At 51.4% G+C, this 21998-nt stretch overlaps 1 protein-coding gene across 5 annotated transcripts; it reads left to right on the top strand.

The window, feature by feature from the left end:
- Positions 1-1621: 1621 nt before the first annotated feature.
- Positions 1622-20098, top strand: HDAC6 (histone deacetylase 6). 5 transcript variants are annotated; one of them, XM_024580073.4, is made up of 29 exons: positions 1622-1933; positions 2597-2719; positions 2804-2932; positions 3065-3153; positions 5202-5286; positions 5383-5423; positions 6142-6238; positions 6384-6481; positions 7445-7549; positions 7674-7742; positions 11636-11762; positions 11875-11940; positions 12033-12092; positions 12170-12259; positions 12594-12700; positions 12790-12857; positions 13099-13264; positions 13352-13480; positions 13638-13806; positions 14099-14232; positions 14738-14806; positions 14919-15111; positions 16493-16642; positions 17997-18171; positions 18282-18778; positions 18864-18968; positions 19099-19245; positions 19333-19461; positions 19672-20098. In XM_024580073.4, exons 2-29 carry the CDS (start codon positions 2627-2629, stop codon positions 19738-19740), a joined length of 3456 nt encoding a protein of 1151 aa, XP_024435841.2. In that variant the 5' UTR covers positions 1622-1933; positions 2597-2626; the 3' UTR covers positions 19741-20098. The 5 variants fall into 5 exon arrangements, with proteins under 5 accessions (XP_024435841.2, XP_024435842.2, XP_024435843.2 ...); XM_024580074.3 differs by lacking the exon at positions 1622-1933 and adding an exon at positions 2041-2132; XM_024580075.4 differs by lacking the exon at positions 1622-1933 and adding an exon at positions 2077-2224 and having other exon boundaries at positions 2807-2932.
- The last annotated feature ends 1900 nt before the right edge of the window (positions 20099-21998 follow it).

The following is a 21998-nucleotide window of genomic DNA, read 5'->3' as shown; positions in this document are numbered from 1 at the left end:
TTTCTTTTGACTATACAGAAAAATGGGCCTTGACTCTTAGAAGACTCCCCACTCTAGTACTTTGCAGGCATCACAACCCCAGAATGTTCCTCAGTGTGTATCATTATGTTTTCTTTGGTGTATGTGGAGGTTTAAAGGTCTTAGGAATGCGACGCTCTTTTACTGGGACAAATGACTCGTTGCAGGGAAAGAGTGGAAGGGAAGAGAAAGCTGATACTAGGGTTTTCAAGAAGGTCAGAGGGCCCAACTAGTGGGTGGTGGGGCTGTCAATCTGTTTGTTAGTCAGCGATGCTGAAGCCCAGACCGCTTATCTTTCCGGTCCCAGCCTACAGCCCTGTAGGAAATGGTGAAGAATGAGAAAGGGAGATAGGAGGACAAACCCGCCTCCTGTGGGGCTATTTAGATGTGGGGTGGGAGGGAGTCCCCCCTACAGGGGAAACTCCCCCTTTCCCCTATGCACACACTTGGAAACAGAGGTTACTCGGTGGAGGCTGTCAGGGAGAGCTGCTGCTCAAGAAACACTCCACTCCCCAAGTCCATTCTGGCCCTGGGCACTATTTTATCACAATTTTTCAGATGAGGAAACTGAAGCATATAGATGTTCAGTAACTTGCCCAAGGTCACATGACTAAGTCATGTAACCTCAGTTCCTTATCTGCAAAGTAGCCTTACTGATGGGAACTACCTCACAGAATTGTGGCTTACAACAATGTCTGACATATCGTAATACTTGCTATCATTACAATCATTTGCCCCTAATAAGACCCCTTTGGCCCCAAGATCCATTTCCACGACAGGATATTAATAGATAACACTTGGTGACTGCTCCCTGTTTATCACTTTCTATACAGTAAGAGCAGAGTGGACTTTTTGAACAACCTTTCACAATCCAATATGGAGTCACTGTCAGCCATGACAGTTACTGTCAAGTGGCAATATGCCCAAGACCGAGGTAAGGAGGTGTAATGGAATGCCCCTGGGATGGGACCACAAAACTGCAAGTCTGATAAAAACTCCATCTGGACACCGATATGAGTGGGACCGCCGCCCACTACGGGCTCTAAGGACTCAAAGCTTCCACCATCCCATGCTCTAAGCCCAATAGGACTTCTGCTCCCCCAGACCCATGCTGCCACTGTAGCTGCCTGGCTTGAGACCAACGCGCGCCTCTCCATCCGCGGAGGCCGTAAGTGATTGCGGCTTGTCGGATGCTCGCTCAGTTCGTTCTATTGCTCTATTGCCTAAGTTCCCCCTTTCTGCATGAAAACTGCATGTAAACCTAAGAGCTTATTTATTGGGGAGGTGATAATTGTGTGATTACTTTCGGGGACACTCCCTTTTTCACAACACACCTTCGTGAACTTTAACTCAGAAAAATCATCACCACGTTTAGCATCATTAACACTACTATTTGGCTGCCACCAGCCATTTTCCAGTTTAACCGGGCATCAACCCACCCGCGCTACGTCATCGCCGCGCGCCGCGCGGGAAGCCACGGGGAGAGAAGATACCCTTTCCTAACACCGTCCATTTGCTTGTTTGGTTGCTGTCTTGAGTCACTACATGGCACAACTGCTGTGGATCTGGAGGGCTTCTAAGTGACTGGACAAGGACAGAGGGACAACCAGAAAGAAAGCGTCGGCGGTTGGCGGAGGGGCAAGCTTGAGCCGAATCTCCACGCCGTACAGCGGGCAGGGACTTCGCGCAGGCACAGCACGGTCCGCATACGTAATGACGTACAAACCGAACGTTTGCCCTCTGGAGAAGCGCGGCGGTGCTGCGAGATTCCCGGTGTGGGCGGGTTCTGGGCGGTCAGTTGAGAGAACTGGCCCAATGGAAAAGCGGGCCTCGGCACTAGCAGCCCCACAGGTCGCTGGAAATTGAGCGGTACTAGCCCTGGGCGGAGTTTGAGGAAAGGTCTGCACTGCGCCCAGTGAGTGGTGCTGAAGGGATTGGTTGGCGTCGACAGAGGGGGCGGGGGCTGGCGGGAGGTGGTTAGAAACTGAAGGGGCTAGGGGAAGCGTCAGGGGTAGGGTTTGGGCAGGGGGTGGGGTTTGGTGGAAGGAAAGGGGCCGTCCCCTGAGGAGCGGTGCTGGTTGAAACGTTAGGGGTGGAATCTGGCCTAGTGGAAGGTGCCGGTCCGGCGGATAAGGGGTGGAGTTAAGTGGATCGTTAAGGGTGGAGTCAGGCCTGGGCCAGGGGCTAGGGCTGGCTGAGTGAAAGGGTGGGTAAATATCCGGGAGATTGGGTGGAAAGGGCAAGTCTGTGAAGAGGTGGGGTCTGGGCGAGGCTGAGAGGAATGAAAGGATCTAGGAATGAGTCTTAGTAGAACGGAAGGGGGGGTGATTTGCTGGAAAGATCAGGCCCTAAAATGGACTGGAGTCTGGGGGTTAACTGCTCTTTGAATGGAGTCTAGTGGAATGGGAGGGGCCAGGTGGAATGGACACTCCAGTGGACGGAGAGGGCCTTAAGAGAGACGAGCTTTAGAAGGCGGTGAGACAGAGGACAGCATAAGGGGCGGGGCCTGGAAAGAGGCTGGGATGTGGGGTCTTTAGGGCACCCTAGCCCCTTCAGTCACCTCCACCGCACCCCCCAGAACCGCGTCAGGGGTGAAGTCTCCCCGACCATGACCTCCACCGGCCAGGACTCCACCACAACCAGGCAGCGAAGAAGTAGGCACAACCCCCACTCGCCCCCCCTTGACTCCAGCGTCATCTCGGTGAGGCCCCAGACCTGTTCTGATGAGGGGGAGGGGGAGCAATGGGCCGTGCAGTGGACTCTGACCTTTCTCTCTATTTGGCAGAAGCCAGGTGTTAAGAAGGGTGCTGGACTCCGCTCCAGCCCCAAACTAGCGGATGTAAAGAAGAAAGGCAGAATGAAGAAACTCAGCCAAGGAGCAGAGCAAGACCTAATTGTGGGGCTTCAAGGGCTGGTGAGAGAGGCCTGGCCACAATTTAGCCTCCTGTGACAATGAAACCCTGAGGTCTCCATCCTGGACAGCATGGGATGTTACCTCTGACTCAGGCCCTAAATGGATCAGTGCCTCCCATTTTTTTCCCTGCAGGATCTGAACCTTGAGGCCAAGACACTGCCTGGTACTGGCTTGGTGTTTGATGAGCAGCTCAATGAATTCCACTGCCTCTGGGATGACAGGTGAGGCTGACTCCGCCAAGCTGTCTCTGAACCACACAAATATGCACACTTAGAGCCATTAGGAAGAACGAATCCTTTCTTGCACTAGCCTAGAGACTAGAAGCAGAAAACTTAGGAAAGTGGGGCTCAGGCTTGAAAGGGTTCTTATCATTTAGCCATAAAACGTTTATTGAATGCCTACTGTGCGACGGGAGTTGGTGATACAGATGTGTTGGACAAGACAGGGTCCCTTCTCAAGGAGCTGATGGGTGAGTAGGAGAGCAGATCATTAAACAGCCAATAGCAGTGTGAAGTGTTTAATGTAGGAGGACTTAAGACCAGTCAGTGGCTTCAAGAGTGTTTAATAGAGGATCCTGGACCAGCATCCAGTGTTCCCAGAAGGTGTCCTTGAAGAAGGGACATTTGTGCTGAAACAAAAGAATTATACCTCCCGTTTGCTCACACATGTTGTAATCCATCAGCAAATTCTTTTGGCTCTATTTTAAATGTATTCAGTATCTGACCTATTCTGGCCTTCACTGCCACCACTATCATCACTCACCTATACTTGCAGAGGCTCCCTCCCTTGTGCCCTGTGTTCACTCTTATCCCTGCTATCTGTTGTCTACCCAGCAGTCTAAAACCATGTAGAAGATAGTGTTCTCTGTCTTAAAATCTTTCAAGGGTAGACCACTGCCCTCAAGGTAAAGTTCAAATTCTTCATCTTAGCCTCTTAGTTCCACGTGATCTGGCCCCACATCACCTTGGTGACCTCATCAGCCAATCCTCCCCCTCATTCGCTTCACTTCACTTCACCCACACTAGTCCTCTTGCTGTTCTTCTGACATTCCTGATACTCCCTTATGTCCGGCCTTTGCCCTGGCTGATTCCTCTTCCAGAGATTTGTTTCCACCTTCTCTTCTCTCAGTTAACATTCACGTCTCAAGGAGACTTTCTCAGAGAGGGCTATGCCTGGCCACTCCCCTCCCTCCCACACCTGATATTTGAGGTCTTCCTAGCCCATGTCATTGTTTGCTCATTATTATACTTACGTTTTTACCAATTCAGAATCTATCTCCTCTGTCCCAATGGAAGACTCAGAATGGCAACATATTTCATTACTGAATACAGATATACCATCTCTTGAGGAGCGAGGGACATGGCAGAAGACAAAACAAACAAACCTTTGTCTTCATGGAGATTACATTTTCAAGGGGGAAAATAGATAGTAAACAAAACGTAAATGATACAGTGTGTTAGAAACAAGTGCTGCAGAGAAACACTGAAGCGGAGGAGGGATGGAGAATAGCAGAAAGAACGCTGGAGGGGACTCTTCAGTTTCGAATAGAATGGTCAGGGAAGGCCTTGCTGATATTTCAGCAGGCCTCTGAAGGAGGTGAGGGAGTGAGCCATGAAGATACAGGGAGCAGAGTGTCTTAGGCAGGAAGGAGAGCTAGCTGAAAAGTACTTGGTTTGATGAGATGAGAGCCATGTGAAGGTTTTGAGTTTAGGTGGGATGTGATCTGATTTGGATTTTTTAAAAAGGTTTTATTTATTTATTTTTAGAGAGGAGAGAGGGAGGGAGAAACAGAGGGAGAGAAACATCAATTAGTTGCCTCTCACATGTGCCCCAACTGGGACCAAACCCACAATCCAGGCACATGCCCTGACTGAGAATCAAACCAGCAACCTTTCACTTTGTAGGATGATGCCCAACCAACTGAGCCATACCAATCAGGGCCTGATTTGGATTTTAACCAATGTCTGGCTACTGTGTGACTAAAGGACTGTTGGAGGAATGAGGGTAGAAGTTGGAAGGCCAGTGAGGAGGTGACTGCAGTAGCCCGGGTGGTAGATTTATGGTAGCAGCAGTGGAGGTGATGAGGAGCGGGTCAGGCTTTGGATATATTGTGAGAACAGAACCAATAGGCATCAGGGGTGACTTTGAAGGTTCTGGCATGAGCAGCTGTGCAAGGGTGACTGGAGATGTGCAGGACCAGATGTGCTGCTCACCAGTGCCCCTGTATGTATCTATGTGTGCCTGTGACTGTATCTCTTTATCAACCCAGCTTCCCTGAAGGCCCAGAACGGCTCCATGCCATCAAGGAGCAGCTGATCCGGGAGGGCCTCCTGGACCGCTGTGTGTCCTTTCAGGTGAGTTCCCCAGCTGGCACTTTGGGTACAGAGCAGAAGGTGACAGAACCCGGGTGTGGTCAGCACCTTAGCCCTTTGTTCCTTGTGTCTCCCCAGGCCCGGTTTGCTGAAAAGGAGGAGCTGATGTTGGTTCACAGGTGAAAGCTTGGTAACCTTACAGGGATGGGGAGGAGGCTATCCTGGGCCCACCAGGGCAGACTGGATGCTTTGGGATGGAATGCCATGGGCTCTGTGGCCTTTGGCAAATTGCCGAGCCTCATTGCATCTCAGTGTCATCGCCTGTAATGGGAACTAGTAAATAATGTTCCTCAGAAGGGTCTGATATATGTTGGGCACTTAGAATGGTGCCTGACATATCAGCAACTCACTAAGCTATTATTGTTGTTATAATGTGGTATGTTAGCACCTGGTGGATGTGTGGACAGACTGACCCGGGTGTTCTCCAGGGTACTGTAGGAACCCAGAACGAGGAGCCTGGTACAGTGTGGCCCAAGTAAAGTAGCTCGGCAGAGGGGGTATCTGAGCTGAACTTTAAGAGAGAAAAGTGAGTCAGATGAAGAGGAGGGCTCAGGAAAGGGAGGTGCAGACAGCTGGAACATTCTGGCCAAAGGCCTGACAATAGGATTTGGTGTGGCTAGAGGAGAAGGCAAGGGATATTAGTGGAAATGAGGTGGGCTAGGGAAGAAGCAGGAAATGTGGCCTATATCTCAGTGTTTTCCCAAAATGACAATTGAGGAGGTTGACTTGTCCAGGGGTGTGGTACTTGGAAGGCTTAGCTGGGGAGGAGCCAGGGCCCTGGCTCAGGGCCAAGGAGGGAGGCATCCCCTGAATCTTATCCTCTGTCTGTGTCCCCAGCCTAGAATACATTGATCTGATGGAGACGACCCAGTACATGAATGAGGGAGAACTCCGCATCCTAGCAGACACCTATGACTCAGTTTATCTGCATCCGGTATGGATAAAAACTGTGAGGGCAGAGGGTGATAGCATTCCTGGGGATGCCCATCCCCACGCCTACCCCACCCTAGGGGAAGCAGCTGAGTGGACAGGACTGCTGTCTCCCTCACTCCCTCTCTGGCTCCCCACTGTCTCTCCAGAACTCATACACCTGTGCCTGCCTGGCTTCAGGCTCTGTCCTCAGGCTGGTGGATGCGGTCCTGGGGGCCGAAATCCAGAATGGCATGGCCATCATCAGGTAGGACCTGCCAGCTTTTGGCTTTCTACATTTAAAAAAATGTCTTTCCTCAAATGTAAAATGTATTGGTAATGGGTAGTGTATGTACATGCTTAAGGTATAAAAGGGGGTACAAGAAAAAGTCTCCCTGCCATCCCTCATCCCCCAGACACCTGCTTCCTCTCCTGGAGGTAGTCCCTGTAACCAGTAACTCATGTGTCCTCCAGAAATAGTCTGCGCCTATTCATGGAGTACATAACCATATTTCGTTGATTCTAAAATGCATATTTTTCATATTGGTAACATCTTGAAATTCGGATACATCTTATAAACAGTGACATCTCAGAATTCAGTTGGCAGCATTTTCTGCTTTGTTGTTGGCATGTAAAATCACAGTACATCTCATCATTGTTGGCATCCCAGAACTGATGAAGTGCAGAAGATACAGCCTTTCTCCTCCCTCCCCTATTTTAGGGGAGCACTCCAGCTTTCAGGAAGCTCCCTTCCATACCATGCATTTTCCACTTAACCATCTGGAAAGCTGTTCTCTAACAGTGTAGAGCTTAGACCCATGTAGAACACCATTGTGCACGTGTACAGTAAGTTAACCAACTCCCTACTGTTGGGCATTTCGGCTCTCCCCAATCATTTACTGTTTCCAAAAAATGCTGCAGCAAATATTGTCTATTTATAAACATGTTATTTTATCCTTTTTGGTACACAGGCTGTGGCTTAAGTCCCCAGGTGCATAGTGACTGGGTGTGAGGGTGTAATGCACTGATAATTTTAAGGAGCATCATCAAGTTTCCTTCAAAGAGAGAGCAGTAGACTGGGGGTGAGAGTCCGAGGGCCCTAGTTACTCAGCTCCTGACAGATTGTCAGGCATCAGCATTGACGGAGTTGGTGGTCCAGGATTAGAGAGCAAGGGAGTCTGTCTCTGCAGAGGAAGAACCCCCAATCTGTGGCTTTCCCTGTCCTGCCCAGGCCTCCTGGACACCACGCCCAGCACAGTCTTATGGATGGATATTGCATGTTCAACCATGTGGCTGTGGCTGCTCGCTACGCTCAAGTGAAGCACCGCATTCAGAGGTCAGCAGCAAGCAGCAGGGCAGGTGTGATGGGTGGTGGTACAGGCTGGTGTAGCCTGGTCTGGGCACTTCCCCAGATGCAACTGGATCCTCTTGTACAGTGCCCCATTCTCTTCCCCTCACAGGGTCCTTATTGTGGATTGGGATGTGCACCATGGTCAAGGAACACAGTTCACCTTTGACCAGGACCCCAGGTATGCCCCAAGTATCACTCCAGATGCTAGAGGCCCAGTTAGAAGGGGCCCAGGAGGGAAGGGAAGGCATTCACATTCATTGGACATCCCTGGGACCGAGTTCTGTGCTGCTCTCTGTGAGTCTGCTTTCTTAATTTCACTCTGAGGCAGGGACTGTTGAGTTCCCCATTTTACAGATGAAGGAACTGATGCTTACAGGTTACAAAGTCACACAGAGAAGAATGGGAAGAGATGAGATTTGTGCCCACAAATATTTGGAGATCTTGTTTACCAATTTACCCTGGAGCTGGAGTGAACCTCAAATTACTACTTTATTTTTTCTACTTATGATTACTACAAATTATTTATTTAAAAATTAAATAATACAGAAATATCTGTAGCAGTGAATCTCCTGTAATTCCCATTACCTCAAAAATAACTGTTGAGCCCTGACTGGTAAGGCTCAGTGGGTTGGACATCATCATGCAAACCTAAAGGTCTCAGGTTTGATTCTGGGTCAGGGCACATGCTTGGATTGTGGGCTGGGTCCCCGGTTGGGGATGGTTGGGGGCATTTGAGAGGCAACCAGTCAATGTGTCTCTCCCTCTCTCTTGTCACTCCCTTCCCCTCTGTCTAAAAATAAATAAATAGGCCCAGCTGGGTGACTCAGTGGATTTGAGTGCTGGCCTGTGAACCAAAGGGTCACAGGTTGAATTCCCAGTCAGGGCACATGCCTGGGTTGTGGACCAGGTCCCCGGGGGCGGGGGTGGGGGGGGGCGGTGAGAGGCAGCCACACATCAATGTTTCTCTCCCTCTTTTTCTCCCTCCCTTCCCCTCTGTCTATAAATAAATAAATAAATAAATAAAATCTTTTAAAAAATAAAAATAAACAAATAAAAATCTTTAAAAAAATACCTGTTGAGCCCTGGCTGGTGTGGCTCAGTGGTTGGAGCATTGTTCCCATACACCAAACGGTTGAGGGTTTATTTCCTGGCCAGGGCAATTGCCTAGGTAATGGGTTCGCTCCCTGGCTGGGGCACCTATAGGAGGCAACCACTAGATGTTTCTCTTCTTTTCTTTTCTCTTCTCTTCTCCTCTCCCCCCCCCCCCCGCGCCCCGCTCCCTCCCTCCCTCACCCTTCCCCCTCTCTGCCCCTCTTCCTCTCTAAAATCAATGAATATATCCTTGGGTGGGATTAAAAAATAAAGTAACTGTTGATAGTTTAGGTTATATCCTTACAGAATTTTTCCTATAGATGTGCGAATATTCATTATTATTAACACACTGCCTAAGGGGATAATCCTCTACATGATCTTTGGAAACTTGCTTTTTTGCACTTAACAGCATGTGGTGGGCACAGCTTCATGTTAGTGCCTCTAAAAAGTACCTCCTTCAGGGAACGAGGTGAGTGGAGGTGGAAGAGTGTATAGGAGGAATAACTGATAATGGGGGAAATAATAAAAATAAATAAGTAAATAAATACCTTCTTTGTAAGGGCTGTACAGTGTTCCATTGTGTGGGTGTACCTCTGGTCATTTAACTCTGGGACATTTAGGTGCTTCCCAGTTTTTGCTTTTACAGATAATTCTACAGTGAATAGTCATAAATATATAATTTTACACTTCTAGTGTGTCTATAGGATGAATTTCCAGTCATGGGTTACTGGGTCAGAGGGTTGGCGTGCTTTAAAACCTGGGACCTACTGCCAAATTTTCCTCCAGAAAGGATACCAGCATACCCTTTTTAGCAGAAAATGATTGAGCTTATCCTTCTCGGGAAGGGACACTGCCAAGTAGTTGTCGTGGATCCAGCCTTCTGTCAAACAGACTGCGAAGGGTCCACTTCTTTACATAGATCCTGAGCTCCCGTGGCCCGCCATCTAATCTAGGTTGGCTGTTCTCTAGACATTGCTTTATTATTTTCTAGCATTCAGTGTTGCTAACAGATGTCTGATGTCAGCCTGATTTTCATTCCCTTCTGTGTAATCTATTTTGTATAAAATGATAAAGAATTTATCCATATCCTTGAGTCTCCCTGCATTTCAGTCTTCTTAACTCCAATAGCAGAGTGCTGGGGTGGAGACAAGTTGGACAGTCCTTAAAAGACTATTGAGAAGGCAAGGAAAACAGGACAATTAAAGCTAAGTAGTTAAAAGAAACAAGTAAGTTTAGTGAATCGGTCATAAGGTGAGTTGGTTATTCAAGATTGATTCTGTATGCAGTGACCTGGAACTGCCTGATTTCTCCAGAAGGGCAACCACAGGTCATCCCCTTGGGCCCCTGGAGCCTCCAAGTACTTTTCAGGGACTTGCTGAACTTTCTTATTGTCTGAATCCTTCCCCCACCCCTGTTCTGTCTTTCTGGGTGGATACTTGTTTAACATTCCTTTAATGCAGCGATGTCAAATTCATTTTCACCCGGGGCCACATCAGCCTTGTAGGTTGCCTTCAAAGGGCCTAATGTAATTTAGGACGGTATAAATGTAACTACTCCTAAGCTAGGGGCAAGGAGCTCGGCGCTGCCCACCTGCTAGAAACAAGGTGCCAGGCCAGATGAAACAAGGTGGAGGGCTGGATTCAGCCTGCGGGCCTTGTGTTTGTCTCCTGTGCTTTCGTGTCTTTTGACTAGGATTATAGGAAAGGGAGGAGGGAAACCTATGCTATCGGTCCACCATTCCTTCACTGGAAATCAGTCAACCTTAATTTTAAAATCTCCTTTTGTTTGCTTTATAAGTTTAGTTTTCTGGGTGTTAGTTCTGTTGATTCTGGTGGGTCTCTTGTGGGGTTGGCTTTCTTCAAATCTTTTCTTTAGTTCTTTCTTCTTCCTGATAATAATCTTTATGTTCTATGGTATGTTTTTCTTCCTTAAGTTTAGAACTGGTGTTTATATATCAGAGTTTAAAAAAATCATCCCCCACCTACTCAATACCAAAGCTTTCACATGAGTTTCATTTCCCAATTACAAGATTTTTTTCTTCAATTTCAAGACTCTTTATACCAATTTTATTAAATTTTATAACTACATTATTAACATTTATTAAAACAGGATTGTCAAGTTTGTCTAGATTCATTGCTTACCACTATTTCGTGCATCTCCCAAAAAAGAAAAAGAAAAAATCTGCCTTAAATCCTTCCTGGAATAAGGCAGGGAATGATGAACGGATGGATGCATAAATGAGAGATTACTTGTTTAGATTGCCTCAGTCAGGAATAAGCCCCCCCATGCCCCGCTGCTGGGCTTTCTGGACCAACATGTCTTTTCAACACCTGTTCTGTCCGCCAGTCCCCCACTGCTCTGAATGCTGTTTCTCACCACATCACCTGTATAGTAAAAGAAGTAGTAGAGGTGGCCTATGAGGTATTGGAAAGAAGGAATTGTCCCCTCATTGGCCTCATGGAGACCCAGCTATCACCCCTACTCCAGTTCTGTACCCAGAACCAACTCCTAACCCTAACTCCAAGCTTCCCACTTCCTTCAGAAGAAACACTAAGCTCCCCAGCCTGGCCCACTGCTCTTGGCAGCCTTAGCTGGTTCCCACCAACTTAAAGCCCCATGTGCCCTATGGGCCTCCCAGAGTCACAGGGTTTGTCCTGTTGTTACCACCTTGGTCATGGGCAGGTGGGTGAGTGGGCATGACATAGGGTCCCCCAGAGTCAGGGATCCTCTCACCTCCAGGGAGGTGAGAGACACCCACTAGCTCTCAGGGCCTCAGAGCTAGACTTGGTGGGCACTGAGGGGGCAGCAACGTTTGCTGAGGGAGGAGTTCCAGTAAGAGATGAAATGAGCGGGTAAAGTAATGGGTACATAAATGCAAGAATGAATGAATGGTTGAAGAAACTGGTAACTGTGGGTTGGGGGTATCTGCAGGGTTGACTCCTCAACAGCGCCCCAATCTCTTGTTTTCTCTGCCCCCAGTGTGCTCTATTTTTCCATCCATCGCTATGAGCAGGGTCGGTTCTGGCCCCACCTGAAGGCCTCTAACTGGTCCACCATAGGTTTTGGCCAAGGCCAGGGATATACCATCAATGTGCCTTGGAACCAGGTTAGTGTCTGCCCACCATTTGCCCCCAGAATGAAGCTCACCCATGCCCTTCAGTGGCTCGAGGCAGAAGGCAGAATGTCCCCATCTCACCATTGTGGGCGTCTGTCTGCAGGTGGGGATGCGAGACGCCGACTATATTGCTGCGTTCCTGCGAGTCCTGCTGCCTGTCGCCCTTGAGGTCCTGGGGGTCTAGGATATGTTGGGGCAGGGGTGACAGTGAGGGGTGGGCCATGAGGACAGGTGGCCTCATGTAGTCCTTTCCTCCCTCAGTTCCAGCCCCAGCTGGTCCTGGTGGCCGCTGGATTTGATGCCCTCCAAGGAGACCCCAAGGTAAGGCGGGCTCTCTGGGATGGCAGGTAGGCAGAAGGGGGTATGTGGAGCCAGGCTGACCCTCCATGTCCCCCCAGGGCGAGATGGCTACCACTCCAGCAGGGTTTGCCCAGCTAACCCACCTGCTCATGGGTCTGGCAGGAGGCAGGCTGATCCTGTCTCTGGAGGTGAGTAACTCCCTTCATCTCTGAGCCCATGCATCCTAGAGGGCATAAGAACAAGGCTTTCAAATCCAGCAGGAGTTCCTGTCCCAGTGTTTCCACTTCCTAATTGGACAGCCTCACCTAAGTCACTGAACTTCCTTGTACCTCTGCTTTTTTATGTAAACCGGGCATAATACTAGTAGTAATCATGTCACAGCACCATTTAGTGAGTGAAATGAAGTCACCCTCTAAATTCCTCGTAGCTTGACATGCAGTCAGAACCCCAGTGCTAATATTACTCTACTCTTCCCTTGTAACATGTGGTTCTTTCCTAACCCTCCTGACCCTATTCACCCAGGGTGGCTACAACCTTCGCTCCCTGGCTGAGGGTGTCAGCGCCTCACTCCACACCCTTCTGGGTGACCCTTGCCCCATGCTGGAGTCCCCTGGTGCCCCCTGCACAAGGTGAGCCTAGGTGGTGCAGGGGGAAAGTGGGACCCTCACTTCCCGCCCGGGGGCCATTTGGTCACACTTTCCCTTCCCCTGCCATCCAGTGCCCTGTCATCGTTGTCCTGTACTCTGGAAGCCCTGGAGCCTTTCTGGGAGACGCTTATGAGATCAGGTAGGAGGCAAGGAGTAGGCTTAGTGGGAGGTCAGGCATGGCAGGAACCATGGGGGGAGACTCTTCTAGAACCCACTCTAATTTTCCTGGGCTGCCTTTCTGGGGGATGGTCAGACCCTCTCTCTCACTGGGCCCTGGTTTCAGGCCTCCTACCTTTTTTTATGTTTGGGTAAACTGAGTTTCTAGAGTATTACAGTGCTCCAGGGTGGGAGAGTAGGGTGAATGTGGTTTCCCCTTACAGATGACACCCTGGAGGGGGACCTTATGGAAGGGTACAACGTGGAGGAGGAAGAAGAGGGACCATGGCCACCCCAAGCGCTCCCAATCATGATGTGGCCGGTGTTGCAGGCTCGCACGGGGCTGGTCTATGACCAGCGGATGATGGATCACTATAACTTGTGGGACAAGTATGTGGTTGGAGAGCTGGGCTAAGTAGGCAGGGGTTCTTCCCTGTCCTCAAACACTAAGCCCTGCCTCTGTCCCCCACCTCCCAGCCACCACCCCGAGATACCCCAGCGTGTCTCCCGGATCATGTGCCGTCTGGAGGAGCTAGGTCTTGCCGGGCGCTGTCTCACCCTGCCTGCACGCCCCGCCACAGATGCTGAGCTGCTCACCTGCCACAGGTCAGACCCTCGTGCCTGTGGATGGCATGGGGCCTCAGTGCACACATGCCACCTGGAGGCTGGAGCCTGGGTACACAGAGCTGCGGGGTGTTGTGGGAGGTACCGTGGATGGGACAGAACCAACTGACTCTCCCTCATGCCCACCCTGTGCCTCCAGTGCTGAGTATGTGGGTCGTCTACGGGCCACAGAGAAAATGAAAACCCGAGAGCTGCACCGTGAGAGCGCCAACTTTGAGTCCATCTACATCTGTCCCAGCACCTTCGCCTGTGCACAGCTGGCCACTGGTGCTACATGCTGTCTTGTGGAGGCTGTGCTGGCGGGAGAGGTATGGCTGTTTTGAGTGGGGCTCTGGCTCAGAGAGACAGTCCTGGGGGATAGAGAGGAGCTACTCTGAGAAAATTGGGTAGGGCCTGAGGAAAGTGTGGGGGTGGGACCCCTGCTCACCAGAGGCCTTGCTCACTGGGAAGTGCAGCCATGGGGATGGGGCTGCAGCGCTGGGCTCCCCTAGCAGCTGGTAGTACAAGGGTGGGAAAGAGAGAACAGGAGAGGCAAGGGGACAAGGAGAAGGAAAGCAGTGAGGGCAGTGGTTTGATCTTGGCCCCTCATTCCTCCCCCAGGTTTTGAATGGCGTTGCCGTGGTGCGTCCTCCCGGCCACCACGCAGAGCAGGATGCTGCTTGCGGTTTCTGCTTTTTCAACTCTGTGGCTGTGGCTGCTCGCCATGCCCAGGCCATCAGTGGGCATGCACTGCGGTAAGGGCTCCCTGCCCACCCCCCCATCTCAGTGCTCACTCAGCAGGCCTCATGGTGCAGCGCCCCCAGGACTTACCCAGAAACACCCAAGTGTCCAGATGCCCAGCACTTTCCAGAAAAGGACTGAGGGTCTAACCTCTCAGTGCTTACTTGGAGAGGACCCCCAAGACTGTGGTACCCAGGTGCTTATGAAACAGGATCCAGGGTCCTCCCTCAGCATTTTGGCCCCTGATGACTATCCTGATAGAACCCTAGGTCCGAGCCCCCAGTGCTTACCCTCATGGGTCCTCAGGCTGATCCTGACCGAGTGCTTGTTCAGGACCCAGGATCGGCTGTCACCCTGACTTTCATAGGACCCACAAGTTTGCCACCCAACCCTATCCCTAGGGACCCAGGATGTAGCCACCCACAATACATGCCCCTGCAGACAGGCCCAAGGGGTCTGGCCCCTGCCTTCTCCCCAGGGGCCAGTGTTCTGGGTAACTGAGAAACTATCCTTCCCCAGGATCCTGATTGTGGACTGGGATGTCCATCATGGTAATGGAACTCAGCACATATTTGAGGAGGACCCCAGGTGAGGGGCTGGGGCAGGGGGTGGAGTGCGGCCAGGGAGATGAGTGGGCCATGCTTCAGGGGTTCCAGGCTACTAACCAGGCATGGCCCCCTCCCCACCCTGTCTCTGGCAGTGTGCTCTACATTTCCCTGCACCGCTATGATCATGGCACCTTCTTTCCCATGGGGGATGAGGGCACCAGCAACCAGGTGGGCCGGTCTGCAGGCACAGGCTTTACCGTCAACGTGGCGTGGAATGGGCCTCGAGTGGGTGATTCTGAGTACCTGGCTGCTTGGCATCGTCTGGTGCTCCCCATTGCCTATGAGGTACACTTCAGGATGTACGCGACACAGCTGTGTGGGTAGCAGTGAGGGCACATGTGTCTGACTTCTGGGTGACTGATCCTGTGAGACTAGTGGTAATGGGCTGGGGAGTGACTCTGTATGGCCTTTGCATATGTGACTGCTGTCTCTGTGTGCAATTGTGAGAGACTTTGGGGTGTGTGAGAGCAGTCTTTGTATTCCTAGCTATTTGTGTCCTGGGTGTACATTGTCACCAGTGTCTGTCTGTATGTGACGGTGGCCTGCCACCTCAGTGGAACTATGTGCAAGGTGGGAAGGGGTTTGAGTATGTGTGTGAGACTCTGCATGGGCGGCTCTTTCTACTACTATTTCTCTGTGATGGGTGCTCTTTCTGTGACAGCCAGTATCTCTTTCTGCGTGTGGGAGGCTGTGTGTGTCAGTCATCTTTCTGTCTCTCTGTTGTGGCTGTCTGCTGTGTCTCTCTGACTGGAGGTGGCCTGTGTATATTTGTCTGACTCTGCATGAGGGCTGCAGGTAACTGCCTTCTCCCTGTGTAAACTGTGTGTGTCTGTGGCAGATTACGTGTGTGTGACTAAGTCAGAAGGCGGATGAAAGTGCCATCTCTGACCTCTGTGCAGCCATGCAAGTTCAGATGGTGTGTGTGTCTGATGATGCACAGTGGCTGTAACTACCTTACATGCGTGTAACTATGAAATCATGTGTGTGACTGTGTGTGTAAGTGGCTACCTGTGGACACAACAGTTGTAGACTGTTGTGACTGGGTAGTGATGGCACATGTATGATTGTGTCCGTGCAGGGATGACTGGATTACTGTCCCCTCCATGAGAAACTGTGTGCGTGACTAGGACAAGGTGTAGTTCAGTCTATATGGAACTGTCTGGTTGTATGTGAGTATATGTGGCTGTATGTGACCACCTTCTGTGTGTGGCACTTGAATTGTCATTTTCTGTAATGGAAGTATGCCTGCACCTTTCTTTCGCACGTTGGGCCTAGGGTGGGGAGCATGTACCTCTTAATCTCACCCTTGGGCATGTGTGTGAGGACATATCTCTGTCTCTGTGTCTCATGTCACCATCTCTTGATGGCTTAGTTTCCATATCTCAGGACTATGCCTCATGTCCCCATCTGTCCTTTTCTAGTGTTTCATGTCTGTAAATCTGTGTCTGATGTGTCCACGACTGTCTATCTTTCTCCATGTCTCTCTGTCTTGTGTCTCCACACCCTCCCCTTCCTGGTTTCAGGGCTCTGGTCCTGTGTCTCCTAGCCTCCAAGTCCCGTGTCTCCATGTCTCCAACTTGCATCTCATGTCTCTGGGTCTACCTCACCTACTATCTACCCAAGCCCCCAGCCTCATGTCCATGCCTTTCTTCTCTCCCTGCCTCAGTTTAACCCAGAACTGGTGCTGGTCTCAGCTGGCTTTGACGCTGCATGGGGAGACCCGCTGGGGGGCTGCCAGCTGTCACCTGAGGGCTACGCCCACCTTACCCACCTGCTGATGGGCCTTGCCGGTGGCCACATTATCCTAATCCTAGAGGTAACTTTCTCAGTCCCCCTTTCCACTGTGAGGGGTGGTTTGGAAGACTTGGGAGTCCTGCCCGTTGTGCTGGCTGGCTACAACACCGGGGGTGATTTCCTAAAGTCTCCTTTGAGTGCCCCCACGTGGAATTATTGGCACATACTGGGCATTAGTAACAACACCAGCATCAGCAACTTGTTGAGCACTCGCTGTGTGTAAGACATCCGTCTGACACTTTATATGTATTATTAATTCATTGACAAAGCAGCCTTCTGAGGTGGGGTCTGCTGACCTCATCATTTTCCTCTCTCTAAATCAGGGAAAGTGAGGCACAGGGGGATACAGTGACTAGCCAGAGGCCACACCTTTAATAATGGCAGAGCCAGGGCTTGAATCCAAGCAGCTTGACTCTGGAGCCTATGGTTTTTACCAGTACTTGAACTGCCTCTGTCAAGTTCCTGAGATAAGTAAATTCAGTGACCTTTTATAAATTCCTCAGGGTCCCTGCGCGCTGGGCCTCAGTTTCATCATGTGTAAGATGGGGCTGGCCGATCATGGGAGAGCGCCTGGCACTGTGGAAGTACTGTAGCTTCTTATTACTGCGCACTGTTCATCCTCTAGTCTAATCCTGCCTGCAGTCTCATGTGCTTGTTTTCACTACAAATGAGGACCGTCAGTCGCAGAGAGGTTAACATGCTAGTGGAAAGTCTCACAGTGTGCCCAGACTGCGTGTGGCAGGGCGGGGTGGTGGTTAAGAACATGGACTCTCATCAGATAGCACAGGTTCCAAGCCAGCGCTGCCTTTTGCCAACCGTTCTGACCTCAGACAAATCATCTAAGCGCCCTGAGCCTCAGTGTACGCATCTGTAAAGAGAGCAGAGACTGGGTTTCCTATAGAGTGTGAGAAAAAGGGGTTCCCGTACCAGGTCAGGACAGGGGTTCGTGTGGAGACAATGACCTTTGCTCCTTTACCAGCTGGGGCCAGGGCTTCCCTGCAGGTGCGGCCAGGGGTTTCCGTACTGCGAAGACGGGTTCCTGTGCAGATTAAGCATGTGTGGTTCGAGGCTTGATTTAATATGCATAAGGTCCTTAGAATACGGCCTGTCTTACAGCGAGCACTTAATGAACAGCAGCTATTACTAATGTTGCTATCAGTATCATTATCGTGGTTGTTGTCTTCCATTGTACGTCGCAGTTTATCTCCCTCAATAACCAATAGGACTGACCGATGTGGATTCCATTCACTTGTCCCCAGTTGCCACCCTTCAGACCTGTAGAGTCCTGAGGCAGGATTGGGAAGCACGGATATCTTGCCTCCCAAATTCCCTGAGGACACTCCATCATACCTTTTACTCTCCTTTTCCTTAAAAAGGGTGGCTATAACCTGACATCCATCTCGGAGTCCATGGCTGCCTGTACTCGCACCCTCCTTGGGGACCCGCCACCCCTGCTGACCCTGTCACGGCCCCCACTATCAGGGGCCCTGGCCTCGATCACTGACACCATCCAAGTCCATCGCAAATACTGGCGCAGCTTGCGGGCCACAAGTGAGTGGGTATAGGGAATTGGTGGCAATGGGAGACTCAGGGAAGGCAGGGGTTAGAGGCAGGAGTGGGTGTAGCACCCATACTCAAGGATCTCCCTCCCATGGTTCCAGAGATCGAAGACAAGGAGGGACCCTTCAGTTCTACGTCAGTCACCAAGGAAGCAACCCAACCAGCCAATCCTGGATCAACGGGGAGGCTGACCACGCTAGAAGGGTACAAACTGGATGCAGGCATGGGGAAGGCCACCCCAGCACCCTCTGTGCAAGAGTCCACTGCAGCGCAGACTAACTCAGAGACAGCTGTGGCACAACTCACTAAGGACCAGTCTCCAGAGGCAGCCACAGGGGGAGCCACGCTGGACCAGACCACCTCAGAGACAGCCACACTGGACCAGACTACCTCAGAGGCAGCCTCAGGGGGAGCCACGCTGGACCAGACCACCTCAGAGAAGCCTGTGGGAGGAGCTGAGCTGATTCAAACCCCTCAAGCCTCATGTGCTAACAGCCAGACTCCGCCAACCTCACCTGTGCAAGGAGCCACACCCCAGATATCCCACAGTCCACTGGTTGGGAATCTCAGGACCTTGGAATTAGGCAACAAGGCTCAGGTAAGACCCATCACCACACCCAGGTAGAGGGAAGAAGGGACAAGAATCAGGACTCTCAGATACCTCTCTTGCCCTGTGTGTCCAGGAGGCCCCAGAGTCTCAGATCACAGAAGAGGAGAAGCTGCTAGGAGAGACAGCTGGAGGTCAGGACATAGATGATTCAATGCAGGCCTTTGGGGACACTGACCAGGTGAGCTCAGGGAGTGGATGGAAGTGTGGCCTCCTTCTTTTGCCCATTTGTGCCTCCAGGTAGGAGCATGTGATTCAGGAACGTATAATGGAGAGATAAATCCCTAGCTTACTCGGTTTCACTCACGCAGGCTATGTTTTATGCTGTGACACCACTGCTCTGGTGTCCCCATTTGGTGGCAGTATGCCCCATTCCTGAAGGAGGCCTGGATGTGACCCAACCTTGTCAGGAGTGTGGAGCACTCCAGGAGAACTGGGCATGTCTGTCTTGCTATGAGGTACGCAACGGGAGGGACTGGGGTTGGCCCAGAAACAAACCACAGGTGGGTGCCGATCCCTGCCCAACGTTCGCTCCCTGTCCTCAGGTCTACTGCAGTCGTTACGTCAATGCCCATATGCTCCAGCACCACGAAAGCTCAGGACACCCACTGGTCCTCAGCTACGTTGACCTGTCTACCTGGTGTTACCGATGTCAGGCCTATGTTCACCACCAGGTAGGTGCTGGGCAGACCCTCTAATGTGTACACGCTGACCCCCCTCACACACACACACCTTCTGTAACTAGGTAAGGGGAGAATGGCCCTACTGCATGAGGGATAGTCCAAGAGACAGGGTGGTAGAAGGCCGGAGTGGGGGCAGTCTCCTGGCTGAAGTAAAGGGCGCCCTCACTCTCTCTTACCTACCCTGTCTTTTGTCCTCCTCAGGCTCTCCTAGACGTGAAGAACATCGCCCACCAGAACAAGTTTGGGGAAGACATGCCCCACTCACACTAACTTCTAGAACATGCTCCTCTTCACCTTCTAAGGCCCAAGATAGACCAGCCTTAGTTCATTCCAACCTGTTCCTTGGATGAGGGGCAGCTTCACTCCATCCCTCCTGAAAACTCTTTGTAACTCCCCAAGGGTGCTGATTTAAGTTTAAATACCTGTCAGAGGACTATGATGATGAATTGTAGCCCTCCCCCTGCCCACTGCTTGCTCTGGGGAATCCATCTCCTCTGCCCCCAAAAGAAAGGGGGATAGCTCAGTGGCCCCAAGAGGGGACTCATATCAAGATGACACTTTGGAGGGAGGAGGCACCAACTGGCAGGTGTGGTGGGGTTGCATACGTAATAAAGTACAAACTGTTACAAAAGCTGGAGAAAGCCTTTTAATCTTAGGTAGGTGGAGAACCCCACACTCCTGGTTGACAGGGCTGATGAGTATAGAAGAAATGAGGGCATGGGTCTTTTCAGGTCAACCCCATGCCCGCCCAGTACCCAAAAATCCAACTGGAAATAGAGCAAGCAGCTCGACTGGCTGCAGTATAGATTAAATGGTGGAATCTGTGAGAAAATGAGTACCTTAGAAATAGGAATCTCACAGCCAGTCCCAGCTGTACCCTGGGCTGAGAAGGTAAGAAAAGTATTGGGAAGTGTCCTTACCAGGCCTCAGTCTCCCTGTCTGTCTGTTTGTCCTGATTTGGAGAAGGTGGGTGTCCAGGTTTAACATACTTAAATTTGGTAGTCATGGGTAGCTTCTTTGGGGAAGAAGTGCTTAATGGACCAGGGGTGGAGAATTGGAGAGGATAATTTGGGAGATTTACTCCTCCTACATGAGAATTAATTTGGCAACTCAAAGGAGTCCAGGGCTGAGGTTTCCTGGACTTCGTGGCCACATCATGACCCTAGGATGACCACCAGAGCCCCACCTAGTCAAGAAGAAGGGGAAGGGAGCTGTGGCCAGCTCAGTCCATCCTTTTCAGGAGCATTCTGGATGCCCCACCCCTGCTTACATATTGATCAGGACTGTCACATGATTGTCATAGCTGCAAGGGAGTCTAGGAAATGTTTTAGCTTTGACACATATCCACCTCGTACCAGGTTCTTTTTGCCCTGACAGAATAACCACTCCTCTGCTACTCTTTCCCTCCAGGAACCGACACAACGCTCTCTGGCACCTCTTTCCCTCCAGTAGAGACAAAACCCTCTTCTCTGGCACCACTTTCCATGCAGGAACAGACACAGCCCTCTCCCAAGCTACCAAAAAGTCTGCTTGAGGCAGCATAGACTTCATGGCTTCAAAGAGGCCCTTTCAAAACATTTCCCAAAGTCTGGCCACTCAGGTCAAAAGTACGACACCCCACACACTAAAAACCTGAAACCGCAGCCCTGATGGGGGCAAGGTAAGGGCGAGGTGCAGCAGGATGCAGAAGGCTTGCGGAGCGGTCTGGCCCCAGGCTGCGCCCCAATCAGACTTCCTTGGCGCCACCAGCAGGCTGGGAGGAGACCCGCGTTCACCCTGGGGCGGGAAGGGGTGGGGGTCGAGGGGAGGGGGTGTGCCAGTAGAGGGGCCTTTAGGGCGGCCACTGGCGCATGCGTGCCCCCGCCCCTGCCTCCGCCCCCGCCCCCTCCTCTGGGACTGGTGCACCTCTTCCCCTGTGGGTCCTGTCAGAGCTGCAGTGAGTTCGGGTCTCAGCGCAACCTCCTCTCCCAGGACCGAGGTGAGCCAGATGGACGGGCCCTCAGACCGGCCCTAGCCTGGGAGGGTACTCCACCTAGGGCTTTTGAGGGTGTGACCAAGGTGGGGTTTGCGGTACCCTTCTCCTTCCACCACTTTTTTTCGTGGGGGGCCGGCCACCACATCCCGGTCGCTTCAGCCGCTTGCTTTGTGGAGGCCGAACTGGGGCCACGGGCTGTGCTGGGCCAGAAGCGGGACGGCGGACCCGCAGACCCAGCCTTGGGGTGGAGGGTCCCTTCCCATGCCATACACCATCCCCGCTAAAGAAACACTGGCTGACATGGTCCATACTGACTGTAGAGTCAGGGTTTTAGGGTGAAACTTGGGGGTCACTTTCTGCCCCAAGCTTTCCATAGCACCTGACTTAGTTACGGGAAACGTAGTTGAGGTGGTGCTGGGCTAGCCCTGAAAGAGGGGTTGTAAGGGTTCACATTAGGCTGGTCCCCCCACTCTTCCCGAATCTGTGCCACCCCCACCCCCCTCCCCCCTCAGGTAGTTAGGCTAACACAAAGGACACACAATGGATGTGATGT

The sequence above is a fragment of the Desmodus rotundus genome, chromosome X, assembly GCF_022682495.2.
Source record: "Desmodus rotundus isolate HL8 chromosome X, HLdesRot8A.1, whole genome shotgun sequence".
Classification (NCBI taxonomy): Eukaryota; Metazoa; Chordata; class Mammalia; order Chiroptera; family Phyllostomidae; genus Desmodus; species Desmodus rotundus.
This window is presented reverse-complemented; position numbering and strand designations above follow the sequence as displayed.